At 42.5% G+C, this 19,035-nt stretch overlaps 2 protein-coding genes across 2 annotated transcripts; one reads left to right on the top strand and one right to left on the bottom strand.

Annotated features, from left to right (window-relative positions):
- The first annotated feature begins 335 nt into the window (after nt 1-335).
- On the top strand, nt 336-9,570 carry SCRG1 (stimulator of chondrogenesis 1). The gene is made up of 3 exons (XM_084518905.1): nt 336-522; nt 5,023-5,286; nt 6,800-9,570. Exons 2-3 carry the CDS (start codon nt 5,051-5,053, stop codon nt 6,852-6,854), a joined length of 291 nt encoding a protein of 96 aa, XP_084375031.1. The 5' UTR covers nt 336-522; nt 5,023-5,050; the 3' UTR covers nt 6,855-9,570.
- Nucleotides 9,571-10,242: 672 nt separating this feature from the next.
- SAP30 (Sin3A associated protein 30) lies at nt 10,243-16,673 on the bottom strand. Its single transcript, XM_084518904.1, has 4 exons — nt 16,188-16,673; nt 15,165-15,287; nt 12,604-12,702; nt 10,243-10,578 (listed from the first exon to the last, which is right to left on the bottom strand). Exons 1-4 carry the CDS (start codon nt 16,533-16,535, stop codon nt 10,456-10,458), a joined length of 693 nt encoding a protein of 230 aa, XP_084375030.1. The 5' UTR covers nt 16,536-16,673; the 3' UTR covers nt 10,243-10,455.
- Nucleotides 16,674-19,035: the final 2,362 nt, after the last annotated feature.

Raw genomic sequence — 19,035 nt, 5'->3', positions numbered from 1 at the left:
TTATTTCATTTTTGAAAAACAGATTCCTGAAGTCAGGAATTGCACAAGACTGCTGGCTAGGTGCACAGGTCTTGCTCAATGCAAACAGCACATCAGCTCCGTGCCGTGCCCTGCTCCCCCCACCAGCCCCACGCCTGCTCTGGCTGCACATCAGGACGCACGTATTCTGCAGGGCGTTTTCCCTCTCCCTGTGCTGGATGTTATACTTTGCTCTCTGAGGAGACACCTTGCCAGGTCCTGGATGAACTAATAGTTTCCTGCTGGAAAGGATACGTTCACTTTTTTTTTCCTTGTCTAGGTTGGCAGTGACTGAATGAAGCAGTTCTTGAAGCCCATCCTCTGGACCCTCGCTGGAGAAGGGAGTGTGTCACTCACAGACAGAAGTCAGGACAGACAAAGGGCTGTTTGTCCTGCATCTCCCATCAGCCCTCCCTCTTCTCACCCCCGCTAGCTCTAGCTCTCTGTGTCTATCTGAAAATACACAGCTGCCAAGAAAGTGAAAGAGTGAAGCAGAAGAAAAAGGTATGTCGTGCTCCTGAAATTATCCTTGTGCACTTGTTCTTCTGGTGCTAGTTACAGACTACAGGATTAGAAATACATATGGGAACATGAAGAAGATTTGGGAAAAATCAGATACATTGTAGGCAAAAGATGTTATTCAAGACAGATGCATCAATATGATCCAGCTAAAGATAACTCTTTCCCTATCTTGCTGTTCAAAGCTGGATGTTATATATTAACATCTGAAGTCATTAAACATACTATATTGCCTGCCTGTACTTAATATTATTGCAAAGTTGGTGAACGTGGAGAGAGGTGTGTTCACAATGAATTTCTGTCTTTAAGAAAACTAAACGGGTTTTAATGAGAACTCAATTTCTGGAAAGAATCATGGTATTGATGGGAATTACAAAGCAGTAATTCACTGAATTCATTCTCAGTGGAATAGCTGCTGTCCTCACAATGCACCAACTGTTAAAGAAAAACAGATTTGAAGACTTCTTTAATGGAAAAATGTTCTTAATATCAGTTATGAAGTTCTTGTGTAATGATTTCTTACAAATGCATTAATAAGCCTAACTATAATGCACTAACACCTAAATATTAAATGTTAAGTTTGGTTCTTTACAGGTGTTTCTGAGTTAGAAACCTGACAAATGAAAAAAAGATAAAAGGCATTTTATTTTGAATAGGTACTTCTAGCTCTCGACCTCAATACACGTTGAGATTGCAGTGTATAAGTTATGTCAAAAAATAAAAAGCCTCACCTTTTAAAGCACAAATTGCCAACTTGTTAACCCAGCACCTGCCACTGGACTGATTGGAACAGATCACACACCAAGACAGTACCAGTTAGATTAGAGTATCTGCTGTTTTCAGAATTAGGCAACTGGAGAGCCATAGACAAGAGTAAAAACTCTGAAAGGTATATATAATGGCTGACAGACAAAATTGTAAATATTTATCTTTTCCCAAACTAGAAGGATCTCTAGATGTGCTGAAATATGCACCTTGTGCCATTTCTCAGTGTTCCCTGTGACTGTCTCTATTGCTAGCACCTGAGCTCCTACAAATATCATGGGGCATTTAAAGTGCATCTCTATTCTCATGAAATACTACCCTGTAGTTCTCAGCCATGGATGCTGAAACCTGGGTTATTCTGTTTGGTCTTGTTGTGACTACCTCTGTTCCTTGCAGATCCATAAGCTAGATGGTGCCAAATCACTTGGCAGGACAATTCAAACACTCTCGGGTGAATGAGCAGGGATAGTGGTGATTCTTGACTCACAGCTCTCAGTCCCAAACAAAATGTTTTCTTCAACACAAAATCCTAATTTTTTTCAAAGCACTTGTTTTCACAGCTGAACTTCTCTGAACTTTACTTACACCATGTCAAAGCAATCAGAGAAATAATTTCTTAAAATGGACTTCTGCAAATGCAAAGTGATCTTAAATATTTGTGGATGGTTTTACTCCTCTGATAGAATTTGAGAAGATATAATCTGGACAGAGAACCTGGTCAGGCTAGGCATAACTGGCATTACTATTTTTTCAGAAGGTTTTACATAAATGTAAGACTGTTTGTGGGCAGTGATTTTTGAGTCCCTTTTGCAGTTGGATTTATTCTAATTTCCTTGATTTATTTTTTTTAAGACAGTTTCTATAGTATGCAAAAGCAGATAAGGTCTTTGACATGCATTTTCAAATGCATATGCACTTCCTAGCTCTGCTATTTAACTAAGCAATTGGTAACATTCAATCATTTGTGAAACCATAGTCAGAAGTTGCAGCAGTTTGTCAGGGGAAAAACAATTCTGCTTCTGAAAGATCTGCGGAGTTCATCATCACTGATCCTGTGCAGGGAACTGATGAAACACTCCAGTTCCTTGGCGATCTTTCATCTGCAAATAGGTACCATTCTCTCACTGTAAAGAATAACCTTTTGAAGAAAGGTCTTTGACTGAAAGTTTCCTTTCGGTTACTAACTGTAAAAAAAAATAAATAAATAAAAGTAAATGTTTAAGAAAAAAAAAAAAGACTTTTCTGAAAAACAGCAATGCTAAGCAAATAAGATGCATAACTGACCTCTTAGTGAAGTTGTCTGTCCATAACTCAATGGCACATGACTCTGCTAATACCAATTTTGGCAGCTATCCATATCAGCCATCTCAACAATGCACCCTAGCACTATCTTGTTATACTCCAGAGTGGGCACTGAGGTATCCCTAAAGTGTAGATCATGATTTCTGAATCCAGCAATTTGACAGTCTACAGAAAATGTGTCCATTTTCAGGACAGAATATGTTCCTATGAATTTTGAGCAGATCAGCAGCTGGCAACAGACTCAAATGAGCATTCCAGCTAAACTCCATATAGAGAAAGCTCATCCAAATTATTAAGAACAAAAAACGTGCACAAGAGCAAGATATTATAAATGCCTCATCCTCGGGGGAAGAACTGATAGAATAATCCAATCACAGAAAACAGGCACAGAAACCTCTGCTTCCTGAATTTATCTTTCATGGAACATTTCTTCCATTAAATACTTTCATAATGAAGTTCAATTACTTGAACAGAAAAATGTTAAATTGTATTCCTGACATTGGCATTTATCAAGGTATAGTATAAACAAACTTCCTCTTTGAGTATTAGATATCCCTTAGCAGAACCCTCAAACTGCAGTGTTTGTAATCCCACGAAATAAAACCATTATTATAATGATTCTTTACCTGATTATGAAAAAAAAAAAAAGCAAAGTTAGAGCAGTGTTTACTTTGAGTAATTTTGAGGCCTAGACCTACTAAAGACGGTACGTTATTTAATACCACACTCCAAGGCAATTAAAAAATAGATCCTTAAGGCTCCATTACTAGTAGTTTATGGAGTCTTCTCGTAAGTTCACATACAAGTTCATAGAAAGTAAAAAGAAAGATTGGATGAATTATGTTTCAATGACAGAAGTTAAAAAATACACAAGAGCTTAGTCATATTCCTTAATACTTTGGCCACTTATTAATAAATTTGAATTCCCAGATTTTCTTAACTATCTCTAGCATATCATGGAAAGTCAGCAAGAAATCTAAGGTAGTTATGTAACTATGCAGGAAAAAAAATATACTACCAATACAGTAAATTTATATGTTTAAAAGCTTATTGTTTGTTTTTCAAGTGTTACCTCAACCATTCTACAAAACATCAGAAGCAGGACTCAATTATCTTAGTGACCTCTGTACCTGACACTTTTCTTATCTAGATAAAAGCTCTGCCACCTTAACCTGAGATTTGATAGTCTTTGCTCACATGTTGTTTTATTCCTGGTTTTGGATTAGTTTAGAGTGCTCTGCAGCCACACAAGACAGACCCAAACTAGCCCATAGTGTTGTAGCAAAGGGCCACCAACTCTGAAGTGCCAATGTGATGAAACAATCTTTTTGATGCTACCACAAATAAAGTTGGGAACGCTCACAGGGAGAGCTAGCTACACAGACTTGACCATTGTTTCAGGTGAGGTTTCAGAGCAAAATTCATTTTAAAATCCAGAGATAGCAAGTCTCTTTCATTGAAGCACGAGGCAAAAGCAGTAAAAAAAAAAAAAAAAAAAAAAAAAAAAAAAAAGTCAAACCCACCAACCTCTCAATCCTAATACCAGTAAAAGAAGGACTAACTTAGAAAAGCAAATGCAAGTTCAAGGGTCATACCCAAAGCTTTGTGACACAGACTCTGTGCAAAGCAGCCCAGAAAAGCACAGCTGGCTTTAAGCAACCTCACACAGATGATGGGAAGCCTCATCACCAACAACAGTTCTGCAAGGAATAGTTTATCCTATCATTTAAAAATAAATGTCTATTAAACTATAATGACCTCTTGTAGCAAGACTCAACTAAGTAGTTTTCAGTACCAAGATAGATTAAAAAAAACTTCTTGGTAATGCTGCATCCCACCAGAACCTGCAGTGCAGTTCTTGCCAAGGGTACAGCACCTGGCAGCCCTACAGGGCTCTGGCTGCCTGGGCCATATAGCACTTCAGTTTCTCAGGCAGCCTGGGACAGCAGTCTGATTCAGCAGACAGTTTTTCCACAACTTCTATGGGGGAAAGATAGTATTAATTTCATGCGAATTACTCATTTCAACTGTCTCAAACAGCTGAAATCACCAGGAAGGCAATGAGAGCCATGAACATGTCCCCCACACTGGTACCCACCGATACGTGCATTTACACTGCTGAGAGAACACGACCAGCTCAAAGCAATTTTCTCAAGGTGAGAGGCCAAAGCAACAACAAAATTGCCAGCAACAGAAGCCTCAATTCCCAGAGAAAGGATTCCTACAGTTGTATAGAAAGTAATGAATATCAATTCCATGGCAATATTATTTACCTCCTAGGAGAAAACACTTGCCAGCACAGAGGCTCAAACCTCCAAAAGTTCACAGGAAAGACAGAAAAATGTGAGCCAGAAAGCAAGATGGGGAAAAGACCTGTTCAACAACTATACCTGTGTCACGTACCTCATTTCTCTTTAGCACTCCTGCCGTGGGGAGCTTTGCAAAAATGAAAACACTCTCAGCTCTGCTTCTGCTGAGCACTCTCCTGGGTGCTCACATGGCCCCTTCCCAGCGTCCCTCCTGTTACAAGAGGGCTCTGAAGGACCACAACTGCCACGGCATCCACGAGGGCATGGAGAACCTTCGACAAATCGATGGAAGCCTGAAGGATCACTTTTGGGAAGGGAAGGGCTGCGAGACTGTCTGTTACTGCAACTTCAAGGAACTGCTCTGCTGTCCAAAGTAAGGTTACATTCAAGATCATAGAAACTTGCCAAGTTCTGTACAGCCATCCATTATATTTCCATCACTTTACAGTTTCCACTGGAGGAATAAGCTGCCATTACAAAGAAACACATTACTTGAGGTGGTATGAAGCTATATCAAGATATAACCAGTTACCTAGCACACTGGCAGTTTTCAATCCTTGTTTTTCAGGGCCTCACCTGGGACATGCTTAGCTTACTTTGTAAACCTGCAAGTGCCATTGGGAGGGGATTTAGCATTGCAATTGCCCAGCTTTTGACTCTTCTGCCAATAACTGTTTAAACTATCAACATGAACTACAAATCCTTATTCACAGCAGTTTGCAATGAAAATGTTTTCAGGACCATAAACAAAGCCATTTGATTTCTGTTAGCCAGTAAAGAGTTATGTTGCTATTCCAAGGCATGTGCATATATGTCAGCTGAATTCTGTAAAGACAGCTGTTTTAAGTAGGAAGGCAAACGGGGGGAGAATAGGTTTTCAAATGCCTGCAAGGGAGGAAAAAGATTTAGAGACTTAGCCAACACTTTGCCTGCTGGCTGACAGTGTTGACAAAGCAATACAGAAATTCTCATGGAATGTGTTTTCGTTGTTGTTTTACAGAAAGAATGTACATCTCAATAAAATTAATATTTAGTGAATAAACACCACCAGCCCATACTGGTTTGAAGATATAAAATATATTAAGAGATTATTTCCATTCAGCTTTCCAGCAATGTCTTTTCTTCAGGAAATTTAGATTAAAACATCAACGCTTCACAACTTCTTAATGCTCCAGGGACATTGTAATGTGATGGCATTATATAGGCAAGCAAAAATAACTTTTTATATGAGCTCCTCTTGCCACACAAGTTTCTCAAGTCCCTTAAGTCCAATAAAAGATAACTTGTCCATACTCCTGTAGAGGACTAGATTTGAAACAAGCAGGAATGACTCCTAAAGCTAGAAATTTAAACATTTAGACCCAGAGCACTGTTTAAGTACATTTTTCATATTTCACTCTCCCTATAACCAGATACAGTGCCCTCACCCTGAAGCACACTTTGGGTTTCCAGCCTTAACCTGAGCTTTGAAAGCCTCTTACTTTGATACAAATACACAAGGAAGTCTTCTTTCATCCATCTTAAGGTACGGAAGACCTAATATGTGGATCTGTTCTCAGGGCAAATTGCACTAAGCAGAGTGCATGCACGTGCCAAAGTTCTTTATAATATTATGTATTTTGTAATTTTATTTTTACAAAGCTAAAATACCATTCCAGAGTCCTGGCACAATGGTCAGCCAAGAGAGTTTTTGCCATCACTTCTGAATCAGGCCAGCAGAGGTAGAAACAGTATCTTCATACAGACCTGCAGCTGCATTTGCATAGTTGGAAGGGCATCCCATATACACAATAGTAACACATACAACTCATCAAAAACTAACAAACATAGAAATGCATGTCACGGTAAAGCTCTAATAATTATTAAAATATCTAAATCTCTTTCAGGGAGATTTTCTTTGGACCAAAGGTATCTTTTGTGATCCCCTGCAACAGTGAGTGATCAACATCAAGTCTGCCAGTGAGGACAACAGACATCGTTCTGCAATTGCATAACACTTTCAATGGGAAAAATAAAACCAACATCAAGCAAAAACAATAATTAAAAAAAACACACCTCTCTCTCTAAGCACATTGCAGCACCTCTCTTTACAATGGAGAAAAATTTCCTTTCTTTACCTTTTTGGAATATGTAAGAAGTTCTCCCTTTGAATTTGGTAGCTGTCAATTAGCTCCACATATCATGCGAAAGACTGTACAAGAGCATAATAGTCTTAATATGCAGATCCCAGCAAAAAGCCTACCTTTTTAATAAGCACAGTGTTCTCAACTAGTTTTTATGAAGGAGTTTCAAGATTAAGCCTTCATGTGGTTAAGAACTCTTGCAGGAATCTACTGCAGTGCAGCTTCCTGTTGCTTTATTGCCTCTACACAGTTAATGTTGGTTTAAGCTGACACTATTCAGTACCTAGCACTTCCATACATAGGTTTCCACCTTCTACCTGGCCGTCTCGGAAAAAAAATAAAAACAAAACTCACACCATTCATCTTTGAAAATTCTACTGGAAAAAAGTTAAGATTCATACATAGTAAAGTACATGTAAATGATAATTATGTATAATTTTTCAGTTGCATCTGAAATCTTAAGATGAACATTGAACTCTTAGAATGCTAGAGCAGCAGTGATAGCATATATATATATATATATAAATTCAGAAAGACATAGAAAATCAGACTGACACAGGGTCAGTTAAGGCAACATAAAAATACTCACTTAAGCAGCTTTTGGATCAAGCCTCATTTGAAATACAGTACCTGGGAATTAAAGTTAAAATCCCAGCTTTTTATTTTTAGGATAAGGAAACAGTTGGGTAAATGAAGACAGAGGTAACTAGAAATATTGGAAGTAATCATCTTAATTTGAGTTATTGTGATCTAGCCTATACAGTTACCTCTCAATACCTGCTGAGGCTGATTACAGTATCAGAGAAAAGTAGCCAGTAATTTATATTCACTTATAAATTTAACAGCAGCCATCTGAACAAGCCAGGCTTAGAGGCAGTAAACTATCTTACTGCCTTTCAAATGGTAACCCTTTAGCCAGCCACATGAAAAGCATGTAGTACTGAGGTCACTATTTTTACCCCCCTCAAATCAGTATATTGTTCACCAAATAATTTTACATTACACTGAAAACTGCTAGCATTGAAGTACCAAACTTATTTCACATACCATATGAAACATCAGTGACTTTTTCTGTTAGTAAACAAGGGTTGGATCGGGTAGCAGTGTCTTGATTATACATAGCTAATAATAAACGTTTCAAGTAAATCTGCATGTACCATTTGCCAAGTAATTTTTAGGCTACTGGGTGTTAAACAAACAGTTTGTTTCACTAGGCTTTTTAAGCCTGGTTTGTGTAATTATTCCTGAGTCATTTGGGCTTCTTACCAAATCATCAATTAAGGAAAAAATAATCTGGCAACTCACAGTTGAAACATACAAAGTCAGTGTTTTGCTAAGAAAACGTATGTTATCCACTCTTGTGCAAAGTCCTCTATAAACTTCTAGTAGTAGTAAGTGCAAGTAGCTTCTGATGGTTATGGCACCTAGTTCCTGTGTAAATCATGTTGCATATGCCTATCATCCACAGCTTTCTAGAGCAGGAGCAATAAGAACTGAGGCAGATACACAGCTAGGTTGTAAACTCAGTAAGTGGTTTTCAGTTACTTCCCCTTCCACCACTACTGACTTGGAAAAATCCACAATCTGCTGGAAAAAAAGTTTTGCCACTTTCCACATGCAGATGAATAAGGTCACTTAGGCTATTACTTTAAGACCAATTCCCTATAGAAAATTGCTTTTCTTTCTTCCCACTCTCCTTCCCTCCTGAAGGATCTTCTACATGTCCTGCCAGACCTAAATGCAAACGTTCATCCCTGCCCTCCATTCTGTAAGAGAGAAAAAGCCTTTATCCTTCAGGTGCCCAGTTTAGCGCCAGTTTCTCTGGATGCTTTTCCAAATAATGTTTTGAAGACTACAAATTCAACCTGTGCAAAGACCATTTAGTAAACAATTTTGCAGACACTTCTGTGAAAAGGGTACTGAAACATCTCCCAAGAAATACCAACTTTAGCCACCACTAGCTAGATAACTAACCCACTAAGCAGTTTGAACTTAGGCCATCACTGCAGAACTTCAATGTGGAAAGATCTAAGACACTGTGAGTGAAAGAAATTAGACCACTTATAGCTCCTGGGAAGGCAGCCAGTTTGAGTTTAGGGTTTATCATCATTCAGTTAAGCAACAGAGTGCCACAGGTCAAAATAGCAGAATGGAGCATCTTGGTTGCAGTGATGCCAAGAAAGTAGTTTTCCCAAAAAAACTCACAAGATTAACATCCATCAGTTTAGACCAGAGATACTCTCTCATTTTTCCCTATTTAAGAAATAGCCTTTAAACATCTGATAAGGTTAGAAGTTGCAGCAAATGCTAACTGAACAAACTGAAGCCATGTCCTCCTCTGCTTTAAGCTTCTCTTTCTGCCTTTTCTTCAACCCATGCACACAGTTTAACGCAGAAAGAAATATTTCATGTACCATACATTTCGAGTAGCACAATAACTAACAATGAAATCCAAGAAGTCATACATAATCCTGTCTTCAACATCACAGACTTTACTAAGATAGCCAATTAAATATATTTCTCATGGTACTTTATGTTTCAGTGTGTTCTTTGTTTTTGTTTTTAAGCAGCCTGAGTTAATGCATGTAACGAACAAGAAACAGCATGCCTATTAGAAGATACTGTATGAACCCAGCATAAACTCAGTCTGCCGTTCTCCAATTAAGTTCTTAGCAGCAGTCTACGTAGATGAATGGGAAAAAATGTCAGCAGCTAAAGAATTTTTTTCCCCAAGTGGAAGATTTCTCAGCACAGTAAGCTGCAGCAGTCTTTTCATCCATGCTTATAGCTTTGAAATTCAAGAACCACATTTTTTTTTCCCCATTTTAATATCGGAGCAGGAAGGCTTGAGTGCTTGGAAGCACATATCCAAGCAATGACAAGATGAATAAACAAATCAGAAAAGCCCACATCAATTCTTGTTTCCAAAGAGGAAAATGAAAATGTTATTCAGCAATTTCTGCCCTGCTAATAGCTGGAACTGTCATTTAAAACCTTTTACTCTAGGAAAAAGAGCCTATTGCTAAGTCTGCCACTTTTTTTTTTTTTTTTTTTTTTTAAAAGACAGCTTTGCATTATGAGAACTTGAAGTACATTCATAAACGTATTACTGGTAGATTTTAAATGAAAAAAAAAATCATTACATAAGGAATTAAAGCTTAATTATTAAGAACAAGTAACTCACCAAATAAGTTAGACACATCCACTTGAGCAACAGTATAAGTGATATTTATTTAAAATAGTTTGCTGAGGAAGTTTGTTTCATAAGAGATGGTTTTCAAACAAATCAGCAAGGTTATGAAAAATAAAACAGAGAAACTCTCTTGGGAGGAAAAAGTTACAAAGAAAGCTTTTGCATATCAACAAAAACCCTCAGTCTTTTGATTTGCAGCGTGAGTCTCAGTCCCAACCTTTTCTATCTAGTGAACACCACTATCCATCTTTAGATCTGGTTTGTTCTTGTCATTCTTCACTGAGTAGATGAAATATGTTAAGGTGTCCTTTTCATTCACTGGAATTGTCCTAAAATGGCAGCCAATTATCTACAAAGGAAGAATGCAAGGAAATTAAATAACCACTTTTATATGCAGAAACGGAAGATTCAGATTTAAATAGACTACATTAAAAAATGTTTAAGAGCTTGATCAAAAAGCTTAAAATTAATAGAGGAAACTCTACCTCCCTTCAAAAGTCCTTATTAGTCATACAAAAGTTAGGATAGGAACCATTTTACTGAGAACTCTGAAACAAATACAGCAGATTGTACCCTAGTTTCCAAAGTAAAACATGCAGAAAATTGTCAGAAAAAAATAATCAATTCTCACAACAAGCATAGGAATATCATTACATCTATGTAGTCAATGCTTGAATCCTATAGAACGTGTAATGACTATTGAATATCAACAGAACTACAGCACAGAAATTAGGCTACTACTCATTACTCAGGCTGAAGAGGGACCTGTATCATATAGAAAAATGCAAGATCCTGAAAAAAGAATTTAAGACTGATTATTGAACATTCAGCTCTTCAAAACAGAGCCATCAGGGATAAAAATTCACTGTGGTATACATACTAAAATGCCAATTTCTACAGTTTGAATCACTTCTGTAATTCCAGAAGTTTTTTTTTCCCCTCTTCATCAAAATGGACTGTCAGCTTTATAAGTATTCACATTGACTGACTGCCTCAGTCTGTTCTCTGGCTTTTTGCAGAACAATTTTTTAGACTAAAATTAGCAAGAGGAAGGGAGGAGAACAGGACTGCTCTTTGAACTACCACAAGGTATAAGTGTTTAAAACAATTAGCAAGTTAGAAAGCTTTTCAAACCCCTGTCAGAGACAGTTTGACAGAGCCCTTTAACATGGAGTTTTAAGTAACAGCTAGCAGAACGACCATTGTACATTAGGATAGGTTACAGGAAATCATATGGCCTATAAAGTAAGGAAGTTCTGTGGCTATATCTCACAAAGACCAGTAGGTCAGTCAAAGCACATGACAGAAGCTTTGCCTATTCACATGAAGCAGCACAAGCAGCACATGCTACTGCAAATATCTCATGAGATGCACCTAAAACAGACCCTTAGAAATGCCAGATCTATGGGGGAAAAAAAAAAATAAAATCACTTGTGCTTTTTCAAATCAGTCCTGCTAATTCAAGAACTAGCTGTACATCAAGAAAAGCAAACTGGATTTAAATTCTTACTCATAGAAGCAGCAGCAGCATTGTTCTTTTACAGCTTGGCCTTGAGATCTCTCACACATTTAATCCACACTGCTTTGTAGAGAGATCAACAAAATGCCTGCACTGAAGTACAACTGAGCATTACTGCACAAAACTGAAAAGGTGGCAGCTGTACTTCCCTCCTGAGAGAGACACCAGTGCTTCCACATATTTATATCAGCAGTCTGTATCTGCACCTTAGCAGTGTGGAAGAGTTCCTTTAAAACTGCACTCCCATACAGTAAAGATACATACAGCTGTAGTCACTGCTTCATCACTTTTAGAAATATTACTGAGAAAAAAGAATTTCATGACATTCCATTCTGCGATAACAGAATTGTTTTTAATTGATAGAAATTAATGATCAATTGAAATCTGTTTTTCACGTTTCTGTACTTTCAACACATCAACATATGTCTATATTAACTAGGGTTTTAAAGCTAAGCTTGAGCCTTACTAGAATTTCATTGCTACATCAGTTCCCAGCTATCATCAGCAGGACTCTTAAGCTGAAGGTGTGACTGATACACAGGCTACAAATCCACAATTCTATGATATTCAGAGAGATGCAGATCACCTTACCATTCAACTCAGCACTTTGTGTTTTTAAGCAGCATACATTCCTTCTCAAAGTTAACAGTCCCTCCTCTGGAAAAAACTTTTACTTTTGATTTACTTGGCTCAGGAGCTGTGGCCAATGAAGGAAGCTAGATAAGCTGCTCCTTTTTGTTCTCATAAAATCCAGATTACACATGCACTTTATGCAAGGATCATATTGTATAGAGAAGAAACACACATGCCATAGCAAGTTGCATTCTCTATTATGGAACAAACACTCATACGTACTTCAACAAGCTGTGCTTTGTTAAGTCCTGGTCTGGTCTGTAGCTTGAAGTGTCTTTTGTACCTTCGAAGTGTGTTTACTTGTAACTGATATAAATCAACCTAGAAGAAAATGAGGGAAGGGGAAGAAAGCAATCTTATGTAACTGATAAGGTTTCATTTATTAATAGCTTGCCTCTCAACATTTTAGGATCTCACGCATACAAAAGCATAGATCTTTGGAGCTGACAGTCTTATTTTGACAGAAAAAAAAAAAAAAAACAAAAACAACAGAACTCCACCCCACACCTTCAAACAGAAAGAAAAACACTCCAGTTCAGTTTAAGAGCAGTTTACTGTTAGTGAACATGGCTCTTCCTCCTGTTAGCAGCAGACAATATTTGGAACTCACTATTGTACTTCAATATTTTCTTTTTTTTTTTTTCCCCTGTTTGTTCCCAGTTTTGAGCATGCTTGCACAAAGGCCAGTAACAAATTTCATATAATATCTGACTCAAAGGATGCTTTTGTATTGAGATTTCAGCCATCAGATTTTACACAGGTTACATGCAAGACATAGCACATCTGTACCATGAGACAGCATGCATTAGAACCAAGAAAATGTATTGAGTACAAAGTTCTCTGGCTTTAGGTGAGAGAAGGAAACAGCTGCTCCTGGTCTCCAAACATGTCCCTGCTACATAAGCACAACATAGGAGGTACGTGCACAGGCATAGTTGCCCAAAACTATTTTTCAGTGTGAGTTGACAGTTGAGAGAATTGCACAAGCTCCTTTTAGGGATATAAATACACAACCTCAACCCAGTACTCCCTTGGTTTTAAATCCCACAAACTCTGATCAACAGTCACTTCTCCCACCAACAGCTTACCCTCCTGGACAATGCAAAAGAAAGTGAAATCAAAAGACTGAGGAGGAAAGTAAACTGACAAAACAGGCTGAATGAGAAGTTCTGTTAGGTCAGTTGCTATTGCAGCAGTGTTCTCCAAACTTCCTGCACTAAAGATCAGTTAAGGCATTCATTTCTACTTTAAAGCCATTTAGCATTCTCAACTATAGAGTATTTTGTGATTTTGGGTAACAACAGTGCTAGTGCCTACTTGGTAACCTGGCCAGATGTGATGCAATGCTTCCTTATGTGCAGGAGGATGGGCATCCCCTGGTACTTAAGCCATACTGTGGAAGCCTAGTCCTCTCGGTAACAATCACTAATATCTAGTGATGGTCATAACCGAGGTGGAAATTGGAAGGCCCTGCAGGTGCTCAGAATATTTTTTTTCCCCCCCTTAGTAAACTGGATAGCAATTGAAAATATAAGTGGTCAAGGGCCAACAGGCATGAAAGGTGTATAGTAACCACATGGGAAGTGCATACTGCTGTTGTCCAAATGGCTAGCTGAAACACCTCAAAAGTACTACCCTGGCAGCTTTCTTTCCTGCAGTAGAACCATTAAAAATACACTTGCTTTTTTGTTCTAGAGATATCCATCAGTTGTGTCATACTTTATTATTCTTGTCTGGGAAAACAAAACAGGCTCGCTGAAGAGCTGCAATTACCTCTCTGCCAGACAGCTACCTAAAGCCACACAGAATATTAGGTTTAAAGAGAACTTTCACAGAAGCGATCCAACATGTTTACCGACAAAAGATACAGTCCAGCATCGAACTACTTCCAATCCCCTAAAATCCTCTTAGTCAGAGCCTTCAAACTGGAGCCATGTGCCTTCAGGCAGGGATTCTTGTACAAAGTTTCATCACCTATATTGCTGATTTCTGCAGATGCTGACCATAAGGATGCCATTAAATTAACACTTACGGAGCAATTTCGAAAGAACGCTTTAAAAATCCCTCTTGGAGAAGACCAGGTAGGCTCTGCTCAAAATTAACACACGGGCTGTAGCAGAAATAATCCAGAGCACGTGTAGGAAGAAGAGAGCCCTAGGTACATTCTCTCCCATTATATTATTGGAAAAGGTTTGAGAGCTGTGGATCGCTTTCATAATGGGTGATGTTTCACTGGTCTGTAGTGCAGAAAGCAAGCAGAAGTGCCATCCTTCTCAGCTCATTTTGAGTACAGCTCCCTGAACATCGCTTCCCCCAGCAAGGGCTAAACACAAAGAGCTATGACTAAATTTTCCATTAGACTAAGGTAACGGGGTAACTGCAAGAACCATCTGCAACACATTTTGCATGACAGGCAAGGATTAGAGGGATGGGGCAGTGAAACATTTATATCTCAAGTCTTACATGCAATTCCCTTCAACCTCTGCAAAGAAAGGTCTTGCTAATAAGTAGCAAAGCACAACTTTCAGTAGGACTGTGGAAACAAATCACTAAAGGAGAAAGCTGGAAGCAGCAGTTGTCTGAGAGAACTAGCACACACTTTAAAACATTCTAGAAAGTTTTGTTCGTTTTGTTCTGCACAACTAACGGAGCAAATCAGGAGTCAGCCTTTTCCCCACTCCCCAAACTAAAGCTGTAAGAGTGGGAAAGCAGATCTGCGCAGACTCAGCGGTAGGTAAGAGCAAGCTTCGCATAACTATTAGAAAGAGCAACTGTTTGACTACCTCTGGAGTGTCGATGTCTTGCACTGGCGAGTCACCATCATCATCACTGCCTTTCCTCTTTCTTCTATTCCTCACGCTCTGAATTAAGTTTTTGTGGAAGTCACAGATATAAAGATGTCTCGCCTAAAAGAGCAACATCGCAGCTTTCAATCACCTCCGCGTAAACACCTCCTGGGCGTCCGACACAAACAAACGCGCACACGGTGCTATCCTCTCGGCCAGCCCGCTGGCAGGGCGCAGGGAGCTTCCCCACCCGGCCCCGCCAGGGCAGGAGGTGCCAGGAGGTGCCGTGCTGCAGAGCCCTGCCGCCGGCTGGGCCGGGGAGCGGCGAGGCGCTGCAATGGGCTGGCGCGGCGAGAGGAGCGCGGCACAGACACGTACAGCCCGCCCTCCGGCTCGGGGATCGCGAAGCAAACAAGCAAGGAAAAAAAAAAAAAAAAAAAGAGAGAGAGAGAGAGAGAGAAGCCAGCAGGAAAAGCCGCCTCACGCTGTTTGGAGGACAAAAATCCGTCTCTCGCCCCACATATCCCCCCTCCCCGCGCTCCCACCGCCGCCAAGGTCAAGCAGCACGCAGCTTTACCCCCAGCTCCCCTCTGTAGGGCCGCGCTGGCTCCGCCGGGGCTCCCCACGCGTGGGGCCGGGGCCGGGGCCGCTGCTCAGCCCCGTGCCGAGCCGGGCCGCGCCCGATGGCTGCCAGGCGGCGGGGCGCGGGGGGAGCCGTGCGGGTGACGGGACGAGGCGGGGCGGCCGCAGCCCCGAGCTAACTAACGGGGCTGGGGCAGCGCCGGGAACCCCGGCAAAGTCCGGCACGAGGAAATTAAAAGAAAAAAAAAAAAAAAAGAGTGGGGTGAGACGAGGCTGCCACGCCGCCGGATGAAAGAGTTAAAAAAAAAAAAAAAAAAAAAAGAAATGGGAAAGAAAATTACTAATAAAAAAAAGGCAGAACTTTAGGGAGGGCAGCGAGCTGCTGGGGATCGGGGAGAGCGGCCGGGCTCGCCCCGGTGCCGCCGGCCCGTGACTCACGCTCTTGTCCAGCTCGATCTTGACCTTCTTCTGCGAGATGCTCTTCTGGATCCGCTTGCTGAAGCTGGCGTTGCCGGCGGCGCGGCCGCAGCGCTCGCCCTCCTCCCGCAGGCAGCACAGCTGCCCGGCCCCGGGGCCGCCGGCACCGGCAGCACCCGCCGAGCCCGCGGCGGCACCGGCACCGGCTCCGGCACCGGCACCGGCGGCCGAGCCTGGAGCCAGCCCCGGCGGCGCTGGCGGCGGTGGCGGCACCTCGGCGGCGGAGCCCGCGCTGCCCAGCGGGGCGGCGGCGGCGGCGGCGGGGTCGGCCCCCCGCGGGGTCACCTCCTCGGGGGCGAAGCCGTTCATGCCCGGCGCCAGCCCCGCGGCGGGGCGCTCCCGTTCCCCCGCTGCCGTTTCCCGGCCGGTGCCGCCCGAGTCGCCGAAGCCCCCCGCGGCTACCGGAGCGTCGGCGTCGCCCCGCGGGTCGCCCCACTTCCTCCTTCCCCCTCCGTCATGTGGGGACTCTTCAGCTGTTTCCTATGTAACAACAGCAACCTGCCCGCCGCCGCGCGCCGCCCTCCGCCGCGCGGGGCGCCACGGGAAACGCAGTCCCGCCGCCCGCAGCCCCCGCCGCGCGGCCACGGGCGGGGAAACTACAACTCCCGGCGTGCCCCGCGGCGGGACGGGGGCCGGCCATTTTGCCGAGGCGCCGAGCGCGTTGGCCGCGGCCCGCCCTCTCTCCCCCGGGTCTCCCCCTCCTCTCCGCCCGCCGCCGGGAGGCCGGGCCCGCCGTGCTGGGGCGGCGGCGGCGGCTCGGCCCCGCTCTTAAAAGGCCGCGCTCCCTTCCCCCGCTGCTGCCGGTCGCTCCTCCCCGGCCGCGCGGCCGTTGGGATTTGAAAAGCGGGCGGCGGTGGCAGGCCGCGGGGGGCCCGAGGCGGGAAGGCGGGGAGTGAGGAGTGTGGGATGGCGGCGCCCCCCGGCGCTGCTCCCGGCTCGGTTTCTCTCCCCCGGAGGCTCGCGTTGGGTGCCCGGGCAGCGCGGAGCGAGGAGGCCTTTGTTAGGGCTGCCTCGCGGCACGCGGGGTTCCGCAGCACGGGTCTGCGAGGACAAAGGCAGCGCGGGGCAAGTTGCGAGTGCGGGCGTTTAAATGGTCCCTCTGGTAATAAAGGCGGCTCTGACAACCAAAAACACCTCAGGTTTCTGTAGCGCTCTCAGTAACGGTGAACCTTGCCCTGCACAAGACTAGCTCAACGCTGCAAACAGCGACAAAAGTATTTTTGCTTTCCAGACTGCACCAAACTGCACGAGGGACGCTGCCGTGAGGCCATTTAACAGCTCAGCTGGCGGCAGCGCGGTGACAGAAGCGGCAAACTTTGACCTGCTGCCATGCAAAGCGCACGCACCGGCCAGCGAGGCTCCGCTTTGCTTTCGAGCCGCGGCGGACATTCCCCGAGAGCCCCGAAGCGGCAGCGGGGCCGGCCGTACGCGGGGCGCGGTGACTTAATCGCGGAAACACGCGGCCCTATCCATTACGGCGCGTTCTCAGCGTGCAGAAAGGAGCAGAAGAGTAGCGGGGAGGTCAGTGAATGATTTGAGAAGACGCAGATCCGGTGTAAGCCAAAGTTCTGCGCGAGCCAGGGAACATGATTATACCGCAGTTTCAGTTTGTGCTGCAGATGGTTTTTTAATCTGATTACATAACTCGGTATTAGAGAGTAAGGGCAGGTCCCGCTGACGCTCCCAACAGTTGTAATTGAATGAAGGATACAGCAACTGAAGTTAGGCTGAGCTTAAAGTAACAGGCAACAGTTACACAAAAGGGATGTTTCAGTGATTAAGGGGAGGAATTGGGTAAGGGTTGGAAAAAATATCAAACCCTCTTTTGTTATCAACCAGGCTGAAGACTAAACGAAGCATCTGGGTTTAATTCCACATTCTGCCACTGTATAATCTCAGAGAACAGACGTTTAACTCACTTGTAAGGGTTCTCATGATTTGACCATTTCAAACATCGTAATTATGTTAACATTAAAACAAAACAAAGAAAAGGAAAAAAAAAAAAAAAGTGGGAGGATGTACCTAAAGAAGGACATAGGAAGCACATGCTGGGAAAACTGGGCCAAGGGTGAGTTCCAGGAATTTTTCAGAGGAAATCTGGGTCACGAATAGCAATTTCTAGAATCTGACATTGTCTCTTTTGAGATTCATTTAATCTCTTCAGATGGTTTTGACCTTACAGGGAGCATAAAATACATCAATCTACATACACTATGATTTGGTAAAACAAGGATCATGCACACATTTGCCTGATCCTGCTTGTATAGTTTGTGAGCAACTAAAAGCCTGATTGTTACTCAGCCATGCTCGCCAATATGTTAATTTATAAGCTGAATTTCAATAGAGTAGTATCATAGTTTCATGATTAGATCATGATAAGACTGTAGTGGGGCTGAGAAACACAGTTCTGCTTCTGCTGTAAGCTGCTCTTTTTCACACCTGTGCCCTGTCCTTCTTTGTGCCTGTAAAAGCGTTTAGAAAGCTCCACAGCAAACTAGATTGGGTTACAGCTAGACTAGCGAAAGAAAATCAGTCAAGTTTAACCCCGACCTGCTTGACTGTTCAGTTGCCTGATCGTGTCCCAGCACAGAGGAAGATCCAATGGAAGGGCAGGACTGTGTGACTGATGCAGGAACAGGGAAGGACCTTCTCCTTCCATATGAACGTCTGCTTAGAGATATCCCATCCCTTTTAATCTTGTATCATACGTGGGATCAAAAAATGCAAAAAGCTTGGGCATTGTGAAATAAATACTAACAATAATAATAATAATAAAAGTTGTTGCAGAGGGTCTCTGCTAGATGTATAT

The sequence above is a fragment of the Aythya ferina genome, assembly GCF_964211825.1.
Source record: "Aythya ferina genome assembly, chromosome: 4".
Taxonomy (NCBI): Eukaryota; Metazoa; Chordata; class Aves; order Anseriformes; family Anatidae; genus Aythya; species Aythya ferina.
This window is presented reverse-complemented; position numbering and strand designations above follow the sequence as displayed.

Excerpts from the sequence above, each read along its gene's own strand:
- SCRG1 (XM_084518905.1), top strand. The coding sequence starts at position 5,051 with ATGAAAACACTCTCAGCTCTGCTTCTGCTGAGCACTCTCCTGGGTGCT. Across the intron at positions 5,287-6,799 it reads GAACTGCTCTGCTGTCCAAA|GGAGATTTTCTTTGGACCAA; the intron begins GTAAGGTTACAT and ends AATCTCTTTCAG.
- SAP30 (XM_084518904.1), bottom strand. The coding sequence starts at position 16,535 with ATGAACGGCTTCGCCCCCGAGGAGGTGACCCCGCGGGGGGCCGACCCC. Across the intron at positions 15,288-16,187 it reads AGATCGAGCTGGACAAGAGC|GCGAGACATCTTTATATCTG; the intron begins GTGAGTCACGGG and ends TTGCTCTTTTAG. Across the intron at positions 10,579-12,603 it reads ACAAAGCACAGCTTGTTGAA|ATAATTGGCTGCCATTTTAG; the intron begins GTACGTATGAGT and ends CTTCCTTTGTAG.